The following is a 16397-nucleotide window of genomic DNA, read 5'->3' on the forward strand; positions in this document are numbered from 1 at the left end:
GGCTCTGCACTCGGCACAGTCGGCTTGAGATTTCTTCCCCCCGCCCATGCGCTTATGCTCTCTCTAGATAAATAAAATTTTAAAAAAATGTTAAATACAATGCTCCCCTATTGCATGCACTGATTATGTGACAGTAGGAAAGACTGTTTTTGTTTTTTATTTTTTATTTTAAGTCCACTGTCTCTGAACAATATCCATTGATGTCTAGTGTCAGCTATGTTTCCTGAACAGGGCTTGCAGTGGCAAGAACCTGACTAATGGGTTTCTGAATTGCTCACCTCAGGCCCTTTAAGAAATAATGTTCTGTTTCCTTGTTCTTTCTACTCAGCACCACCACTCCCAGTCATTCCATTCAACCATCAGCTGCCTACATGGTCTATTAGAATGAAAAATGTGCTTTCTTTACTGCTATCGGAAATAGAGATTTTTGATTTAGTTTTGATAGGCCATGAGCCATTCAATTCATTCTAGATCGAGTGAGTGTCTTCACAGAACTCAAACTTGTGATGGGTACCCAGAGATGGGGCAGCAATTGAGGTGACCCTAAACCTTCCCATCTCAAGGCCACTTCTGAGGTAGGTTGTGATCCTTTTAAGAAACAGACTAAAGCAGACAGATTATAGATAAGGAAACATGGTTAGAGGTTAGGAAAACACTACTTAATAACAGTAAAAACAAGAGATTTGAAACCCTGGACACGGACCTATTAGAGGAGCTAAAAGGAGCATTGAAAGAAACTAATCTTGTCTACCCAGAAATTCTTTAAAGAACTCTGGTACTTACTCTGCATTTTTCAAGATAGAGAAAATGGAGGGCATGTAACTAAGAACACATTTTTTTTTTAAAGAATCACAGTCTGTAAGAATAATTTCAGATAGGCTAAAGACCAGATAAACCAGAACATGCCACACACACAAACACACACACACACACAGGCACACACACACAAACAACAACAACAAACCAGGAATTTGAAAAGATACAGTCGTACTGTTGAGGACCAATATTGTTACAATAACACAGTGAAAGCAGAGCTATTCAAATACCTAACTTATTACTGTATTTATATAGATAAATTATTTATATTTATTAAAAATTTATATAATATATATTATTTATATTTATTTATTGTAAATAAATATATAGTTATATAATATATAGTTATATAATAAATATAACTTATTATTCCTTCTTTGCCATAAAAAACAATTTTTAAACTAAAAGGGATTTTTTAAATGTGATTCAGAGAAAATGAAAATATATGATGGGCAAATTATTGTCCACTTTTAATGAGTTTCTGTTGCTGGGTCCGGATTTATTATCTTAGAAGCCATCAAAGGATTTGTGGATGAAATTGAAGAACTTTTACTAGTAAACTTGAATAAATCTTGAAAAATACAATAGGAGCCAAATGACGAGAGAGAGGAAAATATTCTGAATGTCAAAAAAAAAAAAAAGAGTAAAGCAGGGACCTTGGATTTTGTATACTGATAAGCTCAATTACAACTCCTAGATATATTCCAGATAGAATACTAAGCAAATGATTTCTAATAAATTCAAATGAATGACTACGATTACTAAAAAGAAACACACGTTCACGAAGAGCAAGAACACTAAACTATGCTCATTTCCTATTTTGATAGGTTTGCCAGTTTGCTCTATCAAGGAAATAGAATAGATGAAATGTGTCGATTTCAGCAAAGCACTGGGAAGTGTTTATAACATCCTTGAGGAAAAGAAGGAGAAATTCAGCTGGGTTGATATGACTCTTGGGGGGACTGTACCTGGTGTGAGAAGTCTCCAGAGATGAGCCACAGTTTTTTTGTAAGAAAATTCTGTAGGCAAGTGAAATCCCATAATCCATCAAGTCAATGCATTATCTGTTGCTTCTGGAAAAAAAGATGGAATTTTACTTTATGGAGACAGTATCTTTGAACATATTTGTCTCCTTGTCTTGGCTGCTAGGAAGCTCAGAGGTAGATTTGTGACCCATGTTGAAAATGACACAGCTCCTTCTGGTATACCTACCTGCAGATCAACTTCGTTTCTGACCTCTTCGTATATCCCACCATTACCTTATCTTCACTGTATCATTTCAGTCACAAATATTTACAGGCACTGGGAACTCAGGGTGGTCTGTCCTAACAGGGTTTTCAGTTTAGTGGGAAAACAGACCTTGGCTTATTTTTATCCACTTACACCCTCTGTGTTTTTTTAGCAGTCTCAAAGTCCTTTCTAAATGATACAGGTCATTTGGGATATACTTGACTAACTATAAAAGTGATAAAGTGATAAAGATGTGGTTTTGTCTATCACTACTTTTCCCTTGAAATGGGAGTATTTTTAATGCAGCCTAAAGTTACAGTATGTTTAATGAAGCAAATGACAACGTTGGCTCAAATTTAACTCAATGTAAACCAAACTTAAGAGATTTCTCTCACTTGGATTACTGAAACGTTTTTTACATTTGTTATTTTTACATTTTATTATGTTAATCTTGATTCATTTGTTCCAAGCATGAATTACCAACTCCCTACTCCAGGAAATCTCCAAGTGTCCTACACTTGTCTTCGGAATTTTCTTACAAAAAAACTGTGGCTCATCTCTGGAGACTTCTCATACCAGGTACAGTCCCCCCAAGAGTCATATCAACCCAGCTGAATTTCTCCTTCTTTTCCTCAAGGATGTTATAAAACACTTCCCAGTGCTTTGCTGAAATCGACACATTTCATCTACCCTATTCCCCTGATAGAGCAAACTGGCAAACCTAGCAAAATAGGAAATAAGCATAGTGTTTCTTGCTCTTCGTGAATTTGAGTTTCTTTTTAGCAATCATAGTCATTCATTTGAATTTATTAGAAATCATTTGCTTAGTATTCTATCTGGAGTCTTTCTAGGAGTTGTAATTGAGTTTATCAGTATACAAAATCCAAGGTCCCTGCTTTACTCTTTTTCTTTTTTTGACACTCAGAATATTTTCCTCTCTCTGGTCATTTGGCTCCTATTGTATTTTTCAAGATTTATTCAAGTTTATTAGTAAAAGTTCTTCAATTTCATCCACAAATCCTTTGATGGCTTCTAAGATAATAAATCCGGACCCAGCAACAGAAATTCATTAAAAGTAGCCAAATTTACTCACCGTATTGCAAGAAAAATCTCCTGGAGAAAAATTTTCACCTGCTACCTCACAGAGGAAATATAATGCGAAGTAAAGAGAAACTCTTACATAGTAACTCCATAGTTTCAACTCCATAGAAACTCCATAGTAAATTGGTTGAATGCTTTTTGCTTTTCAAGAAAATAGCAAAGAATCAAACACAGTTTAGTGAAAGGAATTCCATGACTGATGAAGGTAATTAGGTCCAATACACAGGTTATTAATGGTCACATTTGCTGTGGTAGAAAAGATACAGGAAAATAAGCAAATGCATATCTTCAAGACAGTTCTTTTTGAAACCATACTTTTGCTAACAACTGGGCATGAACAGTTTGAATTTAGATTCCCTGACAAGAAGCGACAGTGCAGATTCTTTATGTTGACAACTAAATGTTAAATCTTTTGCTTAGACTGGGGGATAACAATGGGCCTGCATCAATAGCCTTGAAGGGATGTAGGACCAAACTGGGTATGTTTAAAGAACAGTGACAGGGAGAGTGACAGATGTGGACATTGTTTCATATACTGAGTAGACAAAGAACTGGGCTGAGTGTAATCTGAAGACTGACAGGAATGTCATGATGATAAAACTAACCTCAAATATCTGCACAACGAACATGGGGAGGAGGGAGCACAGGTCCTTGTGGTCAGAGCCTGAGCGAGGGCCTGGAAGTAAAGGGTGTGAATAAGGAGACTTGACTCAGAGGGGAAAGTAGTCGTCCTGTAGGAGAGTGGTCTATAACAGGATCATGCTGCCTTAGGGCTGGGAGAGTTCTGGACACCGGAGAGGTTCAAAGAGGAGCTGCACAATGGTCTATCAGCGATGTAAAAATAATCCCTGTCTTGAGAGGGCGCTCAGTCAGAAATCCTCAAGCCACACGGATTCCCTGATCCTGGGGTGAGAATCAGGCTGAGCATGCCCTCTGTGTTTAGTCAGTTCCAGGGACTGCTCTGAGAGGGACTCTTGAACTTATTAATATTTAGAGCTCATTGCACTTAAAAAGCAGAATCATGCAGTGTAGTATATTTGTGTGTGTGGGGGGGGTTGTTTTGTTTCCAGTTTTTACATGCAGTGTTTTTAATCAAATATTCCAAATCACCTTTAAAGACACCAAAAATGTTGTATTTAATTTTTATTGCTTTGCAATGGAAGCTGGGTGTGCTATGGATGGATTTCATGAGCAAAATGCCCTTCTTTTATGGAAAAATTATGCAGAAAGGACATTTTGCAAAATGCCAAGTTTAGAAAGAAGGGGTAAATTTAGGAGGCTAGAAGAAAAAAGTGGGCTGCAACCATTCCTCTGATAATGAGACTTTGATTTCATTAGGCGGCATGTCCTCCAGGCAAGTCCCATGTCAGCCAATGGGTCAGTTTTGGTCACTAATGCCAGCATGTGAACTCCAGTCATCCCAATTCATGATGCACTCATGAGGCCTTCCATCAAACGTACAGAAACATACACTTTATCAAAGCAATACTCAAAAATTTATGAAAAGTCAGAGGCAGGGTGGAATTTCCTTCAGAAGATATTTCTGAAGAATTGTTTTCTTGAAATTCTCTATATCTGCTTCCTGTTAGCATTCTTTATTTTAATGCCACGATTCCATCCCATTTCAAACATTTCAGATCTCCCCTCTCCCAATGCTTTCTTCGTAGTTGACTCACATGGACATTTAAACTATGGAAAGCTTATAGTCCACCAAAATACTTGGAGAGCACACCTTCTAGGTAGAAATGTGCCGTTCTTTCAATCTGTCAAGCCCATGCTGTTAGTTGGGCTCCTCATTGAGCTAAGTTCATTGAGATGTCTACTTTAAACAGCAGCTCCATTTCTCCTGTCTTCGTTGCATTATTCAAAATTGCTTATGAGTGGCTGGGGGTTGTGAGTTTGTGTGAATGATATTGTGTAACTTGCCATGGTCCCTTTGGCGAAGCATCAGCAGAGCTTTTCTGAATGCCTTATTTTCACATCATTTTAACTCTTGCTAAACAAACCCATCCTTGAAGCATAAGCTTTGGAAGCTGGACATCATCTGTTCCACAAGCACCCATGATAGTTCCAAGTAAAGCTTTTTTTTTTTTTTTTTGGTTACCAAATTAAATCTGACAAATTGATTCTTCATTAACCCACGAGAGAAGTTGGTGGTAATTTCCTTGAATGAACATAGAGGCCTTTGAACTGGTAATATTTTTGTATCATAAATGTCCTCCTCATGCAATAATCTTTGCCTTCTAGAGAAGTTTTAGAGATCTGCATCGAAAATAATTTCCTCAGAAACAGAATATTTATAAATGATTGCTTTAGACAAAATAAATTGCCAATTGTGATAACAGAATAATTTTGAAGGAATATGGATCTTATGATCTTTCAGGATTAATATATAAAAGAAAAAAATATCCTTTTTTTTTTCAAACTGATCTTAAAACTTACCTGAGTAAGTTGGTGACTCATGCCAAAATGGACCGTTTTGCAGCTCCCAGCCCCTGCCTTCCTAATCCCCCCCACGCCCACCACAGGCACCTAATTTTTCATGTGTGCCATGGACCATTCAGCAGTCTGGTGAAGCCTGTGAGCCAGTCCTCAGAATAATGTTTTTGAATGTATAAAATACATGTGATTACAAAAGAAAAAATTATATGGTGATGCTGTTATTAAAATTTTGAACAAGTATCTGGTATAGTAATACCTATGCTTCTTTATTAATACATTTTTTTAAACCCAGAAGTGTATCTAATAACTACCATAAATCATTATAAAATAGTGATGAGCAAAATAAGTATGCAAGTAGAATTATGGTTTCATCTACAACTATAAAATGGGATATGACAATATCTGTGATTTCTTTTAGTAACAAAGTCACAAGTACTGCTAATACCATCATGGTTTGTTGCCATGGTTAATGACAAAGAGGTCATTTTTTTCCCATCCATGCTCACAGCCCCCCTAAATTCTGTCCACAGACCCCTTGGAGGTCCATGGACCCTGAATTAAGACACTCTGCATCTAATGACTCTTTTTGATTTATTTATTTGAGAGAGAGAAAAAAGGAGCAGGGGGAAGTGGGAGGGAGAAGCAGACTCCCTACTGAGCAGGGAGCCCAATGTGGGGCTCGATCCTGGGACTCTGGGATCATGACCTGAGTGAAGGCAGATGCTTAACCAACTGAGCCACCCAGGCGCCCTGTATCTAATGACTCTTGCCACTGCTCCCACTTTTATCCAGTCAGTAGAGAGGTGAAGTGGGGTAATGGTCAGCTGCCAGCATACATCTGTGTGGGACCCTCAAAAGCAATGATGTCAGCAGAACCACACTCAAACCCCAGTGCTGTACCATGTCACTGCCAATGAGCCCAACGTCTGAACACTGTCACCTCAGAGGCGTCATTTTGTCAGTTCAGTGCTTTCACCAGCCAGGGAGCCTTCCTCTGGCAATGCTACCAAAAGCCAATTCATAGCAGAATGTATTCATTGTTCCCTATGATGTCATTCTCCAAGATCAGGAAATGTTCCGCAAATATCCTTTATGCTTATTTACCTAAACCTTGTATGCTTGGTCTGCACTTTCCTCAGGATGACACGTTCTGTACATTCCCTTCCTCTAGGAAAAAAGTACTTCCATCTCTTTAAACAGACTTTGTGCCACAATTCCATGTGGATGTCTAAAACTGGATTTATCTTCATCTCAAAATGAATTTTTTCCCCTGACGTTCCTGACTTTTCTCCTCCTGACTTCTTAGGCGTGTCGCAGTAACTATGTATAAAAACTTCAGACCTTTCAGCTACCACACCCCTTCCTAAACTCCGCCCACTTTCATAACTCTCCAAGTCAGGGAGCTCCTGTGTTTACAGCTGCCCTCCAGTCTCCCTCTCTAATCCATTCTCATTTCCACGAGTTAGTTTACAACCTAACCTGAATCACCATTACTGTTGCCCCTGCTTCTCAACTAATACACACTGCTGCCAACTTGATTTTCCCGGAGTGCAACTCTGATGATAATCAGAAGTCTTCAAAGGCTTCAATGGCTTCCCATTATCTATGGAACTAAAGACAGACCCTGCCATACAAGCCTCTGCACCTCATGGTCCAGACTCCCAATTCAGCACCTGTCTCACCCTATGCTACAAACTTGATAACTTTTTGTTCATGAAACAAGGAACAGATATTTTACCTCATTTATTTTTTGCCTTTCTCGTATTGTACTCTCCTTCTAGAATGTCTTTCTCCAGAAGATTCTCTTGTTGCAATCCTACCCTTCCTTCAAAGATCTCAAGCATCACCCATTTATGAAGACTTTCCTCATATGCTTCCACCATTCCCAACTGAATAGAAGAACCCCCTCCCCACTTTCAGCCTCTATAGCATTTTTCTTAGCATTTATCAGCCTGTACCCTTCATTATGATCCAGTATAATAGCCCCCACCTTATCTGCAAGGGACATGTTCCAAGACCCACGGTGGATGCCTGAGACCGTGGATAGTACCAAACCCTATATACACAGTTTTTTCCTATGCATACATACCCACGATGAAGACTGAGGTATAAATTAGACACAGTAAGAGATTAACAACAATAAATAATAATAAGAACAGTTATAACGATATTCTGTAATAAAAGTTACGTGAATGTGGTCTCTCCCTCTCTCAAAGTACGTTATTGTACTATACTTACCCTTCGCCTTCTTGCGATGATGTAAGATGATAAAATGACTATGGGATGAGGTGAAGTGAGGAGAATGACACAGGCATTGTGATGTAGCCTAGGATCCTCCTGACCTGTCAGAAGTAGGATCATCTGCTTTTGTCCTATGGTTGACCACTGGTAACTGAAACCACAAAAAGCAAAGCCACAGCTAAGGGGGGACTACTGTGTGCTCATCTTACCAACTGCATTAGATTTTTTTTAAGTTTTTATTTCAACTCCAGCCGCATTAGATTTTTCATTCCTTAAAAATAAAGACTGCTTTAATGTCTCCCTTGTACCTCAGTAGTGTTTGGTACCCTGCTTTTTTTTTACAGTGGGTACTCAGTACATGTTTTCAGTTAAACTGAAATTATTTCTGTGCAAAAAACGAATTTGCAGGGTTGACCCGCCTTACACTTTTCATGTACCGCTGAAGGACAAGCAGGCATTCGCTAACGCTAATTTATTGATTAATTGGTAAATTTTAGTGATGCTGTGCTTGCACCTGGCCTTCACCCACATGGTCTCATGGACTAGAATGCTCCTTCTCCCCAGTCATTCCAACCATTGCGCTAAATCCTGCTGTGCCTTCAGGGCTCAGTCTGACTGTCACTTTCTCCAGGAAGTCTTCCTAACCCCAAGTCTGGCTTCAAGGTGTGCAACCTGTGCGTTCCCACAGAGCCCAACACTTTTATAAGGGTGCCACAGTTGGTGCCATACTTTGCTGTCACCATCTTGAAATTCTTAATAGTTTAAGATTTTTTTTATTTGAGAGAGAGAGAGAGAGCATGCATGAGCAAGAGGAGGGGCAGGGGGGAGGCAGAGGGAGAGAATCCCAAGCAGACTCCATGCTGACTGCAGAGCCCAATGCAGGGCTTGATCTCACAACCCTGAGATCATGACCTGAGTCAAAACCAGGGTTAGACGCTTAACCAGCTAAGCCACGCAGGTGCCGCTTCACAGTTTTTTAACAAGGGCCCATATTTTTACTTTGCACTTGACTCCTCAAATGGCATGAACACTGCTGCCTAACCCTTTCTCTCGTATACACCCCTCTCATCCCCTGTATTTTCCCAAACTTTGCAATCATCACTCAGAATCTTAATTTTCTATTTGCACTTGTTCAATGTTTATTTACTTAATATTATTTAATTTAAACTGAATTAATATAAATTAAAATAATTTAATAAATTTCATATTTATTTAATTTAATTTTCTGTTTACTAGTCTGTATACCTCAGTAGACCCTAAACTCTGTCTGGGTAAAAAATGACTCAGCCTATTATTATATATTTAATCAATATTTGCTGATTGGCTAAATGGGTGAATTAGTGAATTAATTAACGTATTTGTCTATCCATAGAAGTGGGGTAATGGAGGAATTAGTGAATTAATTAACGTATTTGTCTATCCATAGCCCTTTGGGCAGCCTGAACAGTGGAGGTCTTTGGCTTGCTGACTTCAGATGGCACCCTACAGACATAACAGAATTCTAGAACAGAAACTATTCTTGTTAGGAAACAGTGTAAGACCGGCTCAAGAAAGAAAGGGGGCAAAGTAGTGACATGAAGGAAAAAATTTAAGCAACACTCAAATATTAATGAAGAAGGAACTAGAAAAAGGACTCATATTATAGTTCTGTTTTGAACACAAACATAGAGACCATGAAGATACCACTGGGAGGCTCTTAGAGGAAGAAGATGTCTTAGTGATTAAGTAATGCCCTGCTTGCTTTTCCTGATGGTTTCTGGTAAGCCAGGACAAGGAGAGCATACCTAGGTAACAGCCACTCATGAGAGGGGAACCATCTGTTGCAGTCTTTACCTGATCCCACATCATCCTCCTAACTATCTTAGTGATCCCTGAATTTCATTTCCTCATTCGTAGTTTGGGGGTTTGTAGGTGCACTGGAATTCCATTTCTGGCTTACAATTTCCATTCCATTAAGGCCAACTTAAAGTATAATCCAGAGTACCCTGAATTGTTAGATGCATGAGTCAGAAGTATAGCGAGTAGTTATTACTGATGTATACTAGGTTTTTTTCACTTGTAGACTCCTTTTCCTTGGAGACCTCTTCTATGTGAAATGATAATTACTTCCCTCTCAGTTTGACGAGATAGAGAAGTATCCCCAAAGGTCTTACAGAACCAACAACGTTACTGCCATTCTCATCTATCAGCACTCATTCAGCAACACTGTGCAGCAGCTCAAGGACAAACAGGGCTGACCCCTCTTCTGCTACACAGCCTTGGAGGAGTTATAAAATGTTCTTAATTCTCAGTTTCCATATCTGTAAAATGGGAATGATGATATGTCTACTCCATAAATTTGTGAGGATAACATGGATAATGCATATGAAAGTGCTTAGCACCATGTCCAGCTTATGGGAAACCCTCTGTGAATATTAGTAATGATTATCAGCATACAGAACGTAAGCAATTATGAACTTCTGCTTGGATCTGTGTTGGAATAGATATAAAGAAATAAGGAATCATGATATTGGTAAGAGTCCACAAACTTCTCCTCCAAAAGGGTCAGTGAGTACATATTTTGGTCTTGTGTGCCAAATTGTCTCTGCCACAGCTATTTAGTTCTGCAGCTGTAGCATGAAAGCAGCCACAGACAATACATAAGCAAATGGGTGTAGCTATGTGACAATAAAACTTTATTAACAAAAACAGGCTTTAGGGGCCAGGTTTGTTCCCTAGGCCATAATTTATCAATCCCTGGCTTTAGGTCCTTGGGAGCTCCCAGTCAAGTGCGGTAGAAAGACTTAGATGACGTGTCAAGGCAAGCCAAAGGAGGCAGAGATTAACTCCAATGCCATACAAAAGAATGTGGAAACTGATATTTTAGGGGAGATTACTGTGTGAGCTTCCCAGAGATATGTAAAAGTAAAAAATATGTCCTAGAACTCAGGTATTTGTGGGGTTTTTTTATTTTTTAAGGTTTTATTTATTTATTTGAAAGAGAGAGTGTGCAAGTGGGGGTTTGGGGGGAGGAGCAGAGGGAGAGGGACAAGCAGACTCTGCACTGAGAATGGACCCCAATGGGCTCAATTCCACAACCCTAAGATCCTGAGATCACGACCTGAGCTGATACCAAGAGTCAGTCGCTTAACTGACTGAGCCACCCAGGCGCCCCTGTTTGTTTGTTTTTGTTTTTGTTTTTGTTTTAATCCTGCATTTCAGGATAAGTAACTTCAACTTAAAACACAGCCTTCTCTTTTTATTAGACCTTTTTTGGGGGAACTCAGCTCCCCCCTGCCCCCGGATCCTGAGAGTACCATAATTTGAGGAATAAAAATGTCTGTAGATTGATTGGTAGAAAATGCTGCTCCTCTCTTCTGCTCCCTAGCACTGTGGTCTGAGTAGACAGAGCCGAGGGGTCATCTCTTCAGCAGTTTGCCAGGAAAGTACATGAGGAGCAGAAGAAATCGTTCCCATCCTTCTCCATTCTTATTAATATTATAAAGGAATGACAAACAAGTATCCATGAGCAAAATTAGACTGTGAAAATGAGCCAGTGGCTTAGTGACAGCCACTGAGAACATTTGATGGGTCACCAGCACTGCCAAATGTGAGGTGGATTCTGCTTCTCTGAAAAGAGAACCGCTGTGGCACGTGCTCTCAGGGTAGGAAAGCAAGAACACCCTTTCGGGACCTTTCTCCCCTCTTGTGAAAGGATTTATGGGAAGTTCACACATTCTCAGATGCAGATGTTTAAATATGGTCTGCAACACACACGCAGCATTCTCTTCATCGATGAAGTTGTAAAGGGATTCCATGTGCATCATACATCGTATGTACACACACGCACACACACACAAACACACACACACAGAGGGAGGGTGTGTGGGGGGGGTGGGCAGAGGGAGAGGGAGAGAGAGAATCTTAAGTGGGCTCCATGCCCAACGCAGAGCCCAACGCAGGGCTGGATCTCACGACCCTGAGATCAAGACCTGAGCTGAAATCAAAAGTCGGACGATGAAGTGACCGAGCTACCCAGCCCTCCATATTATATTCTGATATTCAAAATGGCTAGTCCCTTCCAAGGCTTTTATGATTTAATCAGTGCCAATTCCAATGGGTCTGGTGCTTTAAACTATAGAAACAAGAAATGAAGTCTGTCATGATAAGGCAAAGTTCTTATCAGATTTCTCTTTTTTGTTGTTGTTTTACAGTTTTCTCCTTGTCTTTGGTTGCTTGATTTTGTCAGTGTTTTCCACCATCCCTGAGCACACAAAATTGGCCTCAAGTTGCCTCTTGATTCTGGTAAGTGAAACATATGAGCAAAAATATACATAAAGTTTGTGTAAGAACTGTCCTTAATATTTATGCTATGCGTTTTATCCCACGAGAAGTGCTGTCTAGGAAAGAAGAGAGTTACTGTAAAGTAGGAAGCTTGCAAAGATCATTGAAATATTGGCGCTCCATTTTAACGTTTAGTCAGTCCTCAGGAATATACAGATGTTCAGTGTTACTATTACATAGCAGTATCTTGTGTTATCGTTACGTCAAAAATAGAAGGCAGGGCTTGGAAGCAGTTTTGCTTATGTTTATCTATGGTAATAAATTATAAGAAGAATCAATATCCATGAGGTCTCTCATAATATTGCTAAAAGTTACGGAATAGAGAGCATTTTCCAATAACTGCAATTTGGCAGGAGGTAAGTGTAATTAGCCGAGAACTATGAGAATATAGCACCTCATAAGAAAACAGAAGGCTCCTTCATGCTCTTTTCAACCAACAGACTACATTATGGGTTTTGCTGCTAATGCAGTTACCTACCTGGTAAGAAATTCTGCAGTTAGCTCTGTTTCCATTATGCTGTCAATCCTCAACCACACAGAATTGCTCAATTCATTTTAAAATGGAAAAAGACCCCAAGATATTTTAGTCTGAATTATTCTGGGCCTTTTAAGCTCTTTTACTTTCTATTACAACTAAACTATATCACTATATACCGAAATCACATCTGATTGAAAGTTCGGTTCATTTACATCCATTTTGATCCCTTCGCTTAGTGCAAAAATATCAGACTTGACAGTCTCAGAACTGTCTGAATGAACTACACATTGGAACAACTCACTTCTGTAAAACCTGGTGGACTACAGAGGAGGAGAGAGAAAAGGTATGGGGAAAGCTGGCTTCTGTGCCCTAATATAAAGAGATGTTGGTTAAATACAGCAATAAGCATTTAATATAAGAAAATTATTCTTACCTTGAAGGTGAAACTGAAAGATCTCAACTCCTATAACCTGAGCTGAGGGCAGCTGTTCTTCCTACCTATGCTTTCAGATGGCGAGTTTGTGCTTAAAGTTACTAAGACTTCATCAAGTCTCTGTCCTACATCAGGGAGAAATCATTTCTGAGCCTGGAACAAATCTATCCCAATTTGTTTCCATACAAATTGTGCTCAGCGGTATATTGTTAATGGTAAGGTTACTATTTTGAAACCCAACATCGAAAACAGACCAAAAAGCACACGGGGGATTTGTTTCATTTATGAGGTTTCCGTTTGGGTAGCAAGTGGGCTTTTAGCTTCATGTACCCCTTTGGTAACAACAAATGACCTGAGCCCAAGGTCTAAGGCACAGCTGGCTTTTAGGTTCATATACAGAATTACAACTAGGAATTTTAGATTGAAAAAGTGAATCTGACTTTTAGACTCGGAAACATGAGAAACTGGGTCCACTGCAAGACCGATGATACATATTATGAATGAGTCAAGCATTAAGAATCCCATAAAAAGGAATTTTTCATGACCAAGTCAAGAATTCAAAATGTTAGGTTTCCATCCTTCAAATCTCCAAAATAAATTTCTCCATTGCTAATGAGTTTCTAAATAGTCTAAATAGACATTACTAATGAGTTTCTACATATGTTATTAAAAAGCCCAAGGCTGATTCGTATCTTGATTTTTGAAACTTTCTGAGCAGTGAACAATTCTTTACAGTTTAGTAACTAGGGTACATTTGAGTAGATAAAGTAGATGTTCTCACATATCCCTCAGTTGGGTTTTTTTGTTTTGCTTGCCGACTTCATTGAGATATAATCGACATATGACATTGTGTAAGTTTAAGGTGTATCATTTGATGATTTTATATACATATATATGCAAAATGATTGCCACAGTAAAGTTAGTTAACACAGTTACCGTTCTGTGTGTGTGTGTGCGGTGAGAATTCCTAAGATCTGCTCTCAGCAATTTTCAAGCGTACACTACGCAATTGCTAACTATAGTCACGATGCTGGACATTAGAGCCTCAGAACTTACTTGTCTTACAACTGCGAGCTTGTGCTCTTGGACCACCATCACCCTTACCCCAGTCCCACCCCACCCCCCTCCCTGCTACCATCAGTCTACTCTGCTTCTATGCGTTCAGGGTTTTTTGTTTTTTAGATTTTACTTGTAAGTGAGACCATGCAGTGCTAGTCTTTCTCTATCTGACTTATTTCACTTAGCATAATGCCCTCAAGTTCCATCCATGTTGTCACAAATGGCAAGATGTCCTTCTTCTTATTGCTGAATTATAGTCCATTGTATGTATATATACAATGATTCTATTTTCTTCAGATATATACCGAGAAGTGAGATTGCTGGATCATATGGTAGTTCTATTTTTAATTTTTGGAGGAACCTCCATACTGTTTTCCACAGTGGCTGCACCAGTTTGCTTTCCCATCAACAGTGCCCAAGGGTTCCCTTTTCTCCGCACCCTGCCCAGCGTTTGTTACCTCTTGTCTTTTTTTATAGTAGCCATTCTAACAGGTGTGAGGTGATATCTCTTGTGGGTTTGATTTGCATTTCGCTGATGATCAGTGATGTTGAACACCTTTTCCTGTACCTTTTGGCCATTTTTGTCTCTTCTCTCCTCCCTGAGTCTTGAATGCCTTTGAATTTAGCAAAGTGGAAACCAGTGCCATTATGCAAACGAGGCCTTTGTTTTATGCAATACCGTGTGATTACTGCAGAGCCACAGGCTCAGAAAGGTTGCCCTGCTTCCCTCGGAAGAGTGCTTGCTTACCCTCCTATTGTTGGGCTCTAGGGGTAAATGGTCAAGGTGTATGTTGTAAACCAAAGTGTATTCTTAAAACCTACCTAGACATATGTAGGCTGTGTTGCAGGTCGAAGATTCCCCTGATGTTATTCTTCTTCACAATGTTTCTCCGAAAAGTATGTTTTATTTAAAAGTCTCATGCTCTCCTGACTGAGCTAGCCAGGCAAATGCTAAAAAATTATTATGCTTTATGTGGACCAAAAAAAAAAAAAAAAAATTCAAGTCTAGGCTTTGTTTTTATTTTCTTATTTAGTAATTAATAAATTGGAAAACCATGCATATTTAATTCTTTTTCATGATTAGTTAACATAGTGTATCATAAAAGTTCAGTCAGCTGTAGAATATTGGAAAAACCCGAGAGATATCTAAATGGTTTAGGGAAGGCTATTTATTCTTCTAATGTGTATGTTTGAGACAGTTAATCTGATTTCAAAAGCTGTCTGTCTTCTGAATATCTAATCGAACAGAATTCAGAGACCACGATTCTGACAAGCAATGTTTTTAGTGAACATCTTATTATGAAGCAGATCTAAAAACTGCCATCCAAATAGTAATATGGCTTTTTAAATGTTTGCAAAAATTTTATAATAACGTCACTTTTGTACGCTTTTGGCCACAAATAGAACACCAGAAAAATAAATTTAGAGGAACCATATATAAATGATACATAACGATTGTATATTTTTTCGTAGCTCTGTCCCATGTGTTTTTGTTTTTAACATTTTAAAGGATGTCCCTATTCTCTAACTGTAATTCCATTTCTGTGCAAGTAAAAGGCACCCACACTTCTGACAGGGAGCGCAGAGCAGGCAAGCTGGCTCCTGGACAAACTTTCCAGGCCCCTCTGTGACACTCATACTTTGCACCTGGACCAGCATACAGGGGCAGGCCATTGCTTTGGACTTGGTCTTGCTCACCTCCTGGACTTCCCATGAAGTCTTCAGCTCTCCTTCCTCACCCCAAGGGAAGAGGCCTTGTCATTCTCATCTAGAATTGCACTCCCAGGGCTACTTACGTACTTGTAACTTACGGGCCTTGGTTACAAGCCAAATGGATGTGATGGGGTTTTGGAATATAGGTGAGGTTCAGTGGGGTAGAGTCCGGAGCCAAGGGCCAAGAAAGAATTCTTGAGACTTTGGTGCAAAATGGTGATTTCATTAAAGCACAGGGACAGGACCCGTGGGCAGAAAGAACTGCTGCTCGGGGGTTGTGGAGGGGTGGCTGATTATATACTTGGGAGCTGGGGGAGGTGAGGAAAAGGAAGGTTTCAAAAGGATTTTCATATGCTAAAGAAGACTCCCAGGATACCAGAGGCCTTGCCATTGTCAAGTTAAGGTGTGTTTTCCTTCTAGCAAGGCGTTAATGTCGAGATAGTTGGGAGCTTCCTGGAGGAACAGAACTCTGCCTGCTTCAAGTATCTGTCAATGAGCTGCAGGTTATAAGGGACATTTAATTGTATCTACATTTCTTTCCGGAAGCTAGGTTATTGATAG

The 16397-nt window shown here is 39.4% G+C and overlaps 1 protein-coding gene across 3 annotated transcripts in view; it reads left to right on the forward strand.

Annotated features, from left to right (window-relative positions):
* The window catches only part of KCNQ5 (potassium voltage-gated channel subfamily Q member 5), a 489468-nt gene that overhangs the window by 309409 nt on the left and 163662 nt on the right, over nucleotides 1-16397 (forward strand). For all 3 annotated transcript variants that reach the window (XM_044387115.3, XM_044387116.3, XM_026507086.4), the window contains exon 2: nucleotides 12024-12114. In XM_044387115.3, coding sequence (XP_044243050.1) covers nucleotides 12024-12114 — 91 coding nt within the window. The remainder of the gene's footprint in view (nucleotides 1-12023; nucleotides 12115-16397) is intronic.

Source organism: Ursus arctos, unplaced genomic scaffold (genome assembly GCF_023065955.2).
Source record: "Ursus arctos isolate Adak ecotype North America unplaced genomic scaffold, UrsArc2.0 scaffold_29, whole genome shotgun sequence".
NCBI classification, from domain to species: domain Eukaryota; kingdom Metazoa; phylum Chordata; class Mammalia; order Carnivora; family Ursidae; genus Ursus; species Ursus arctos.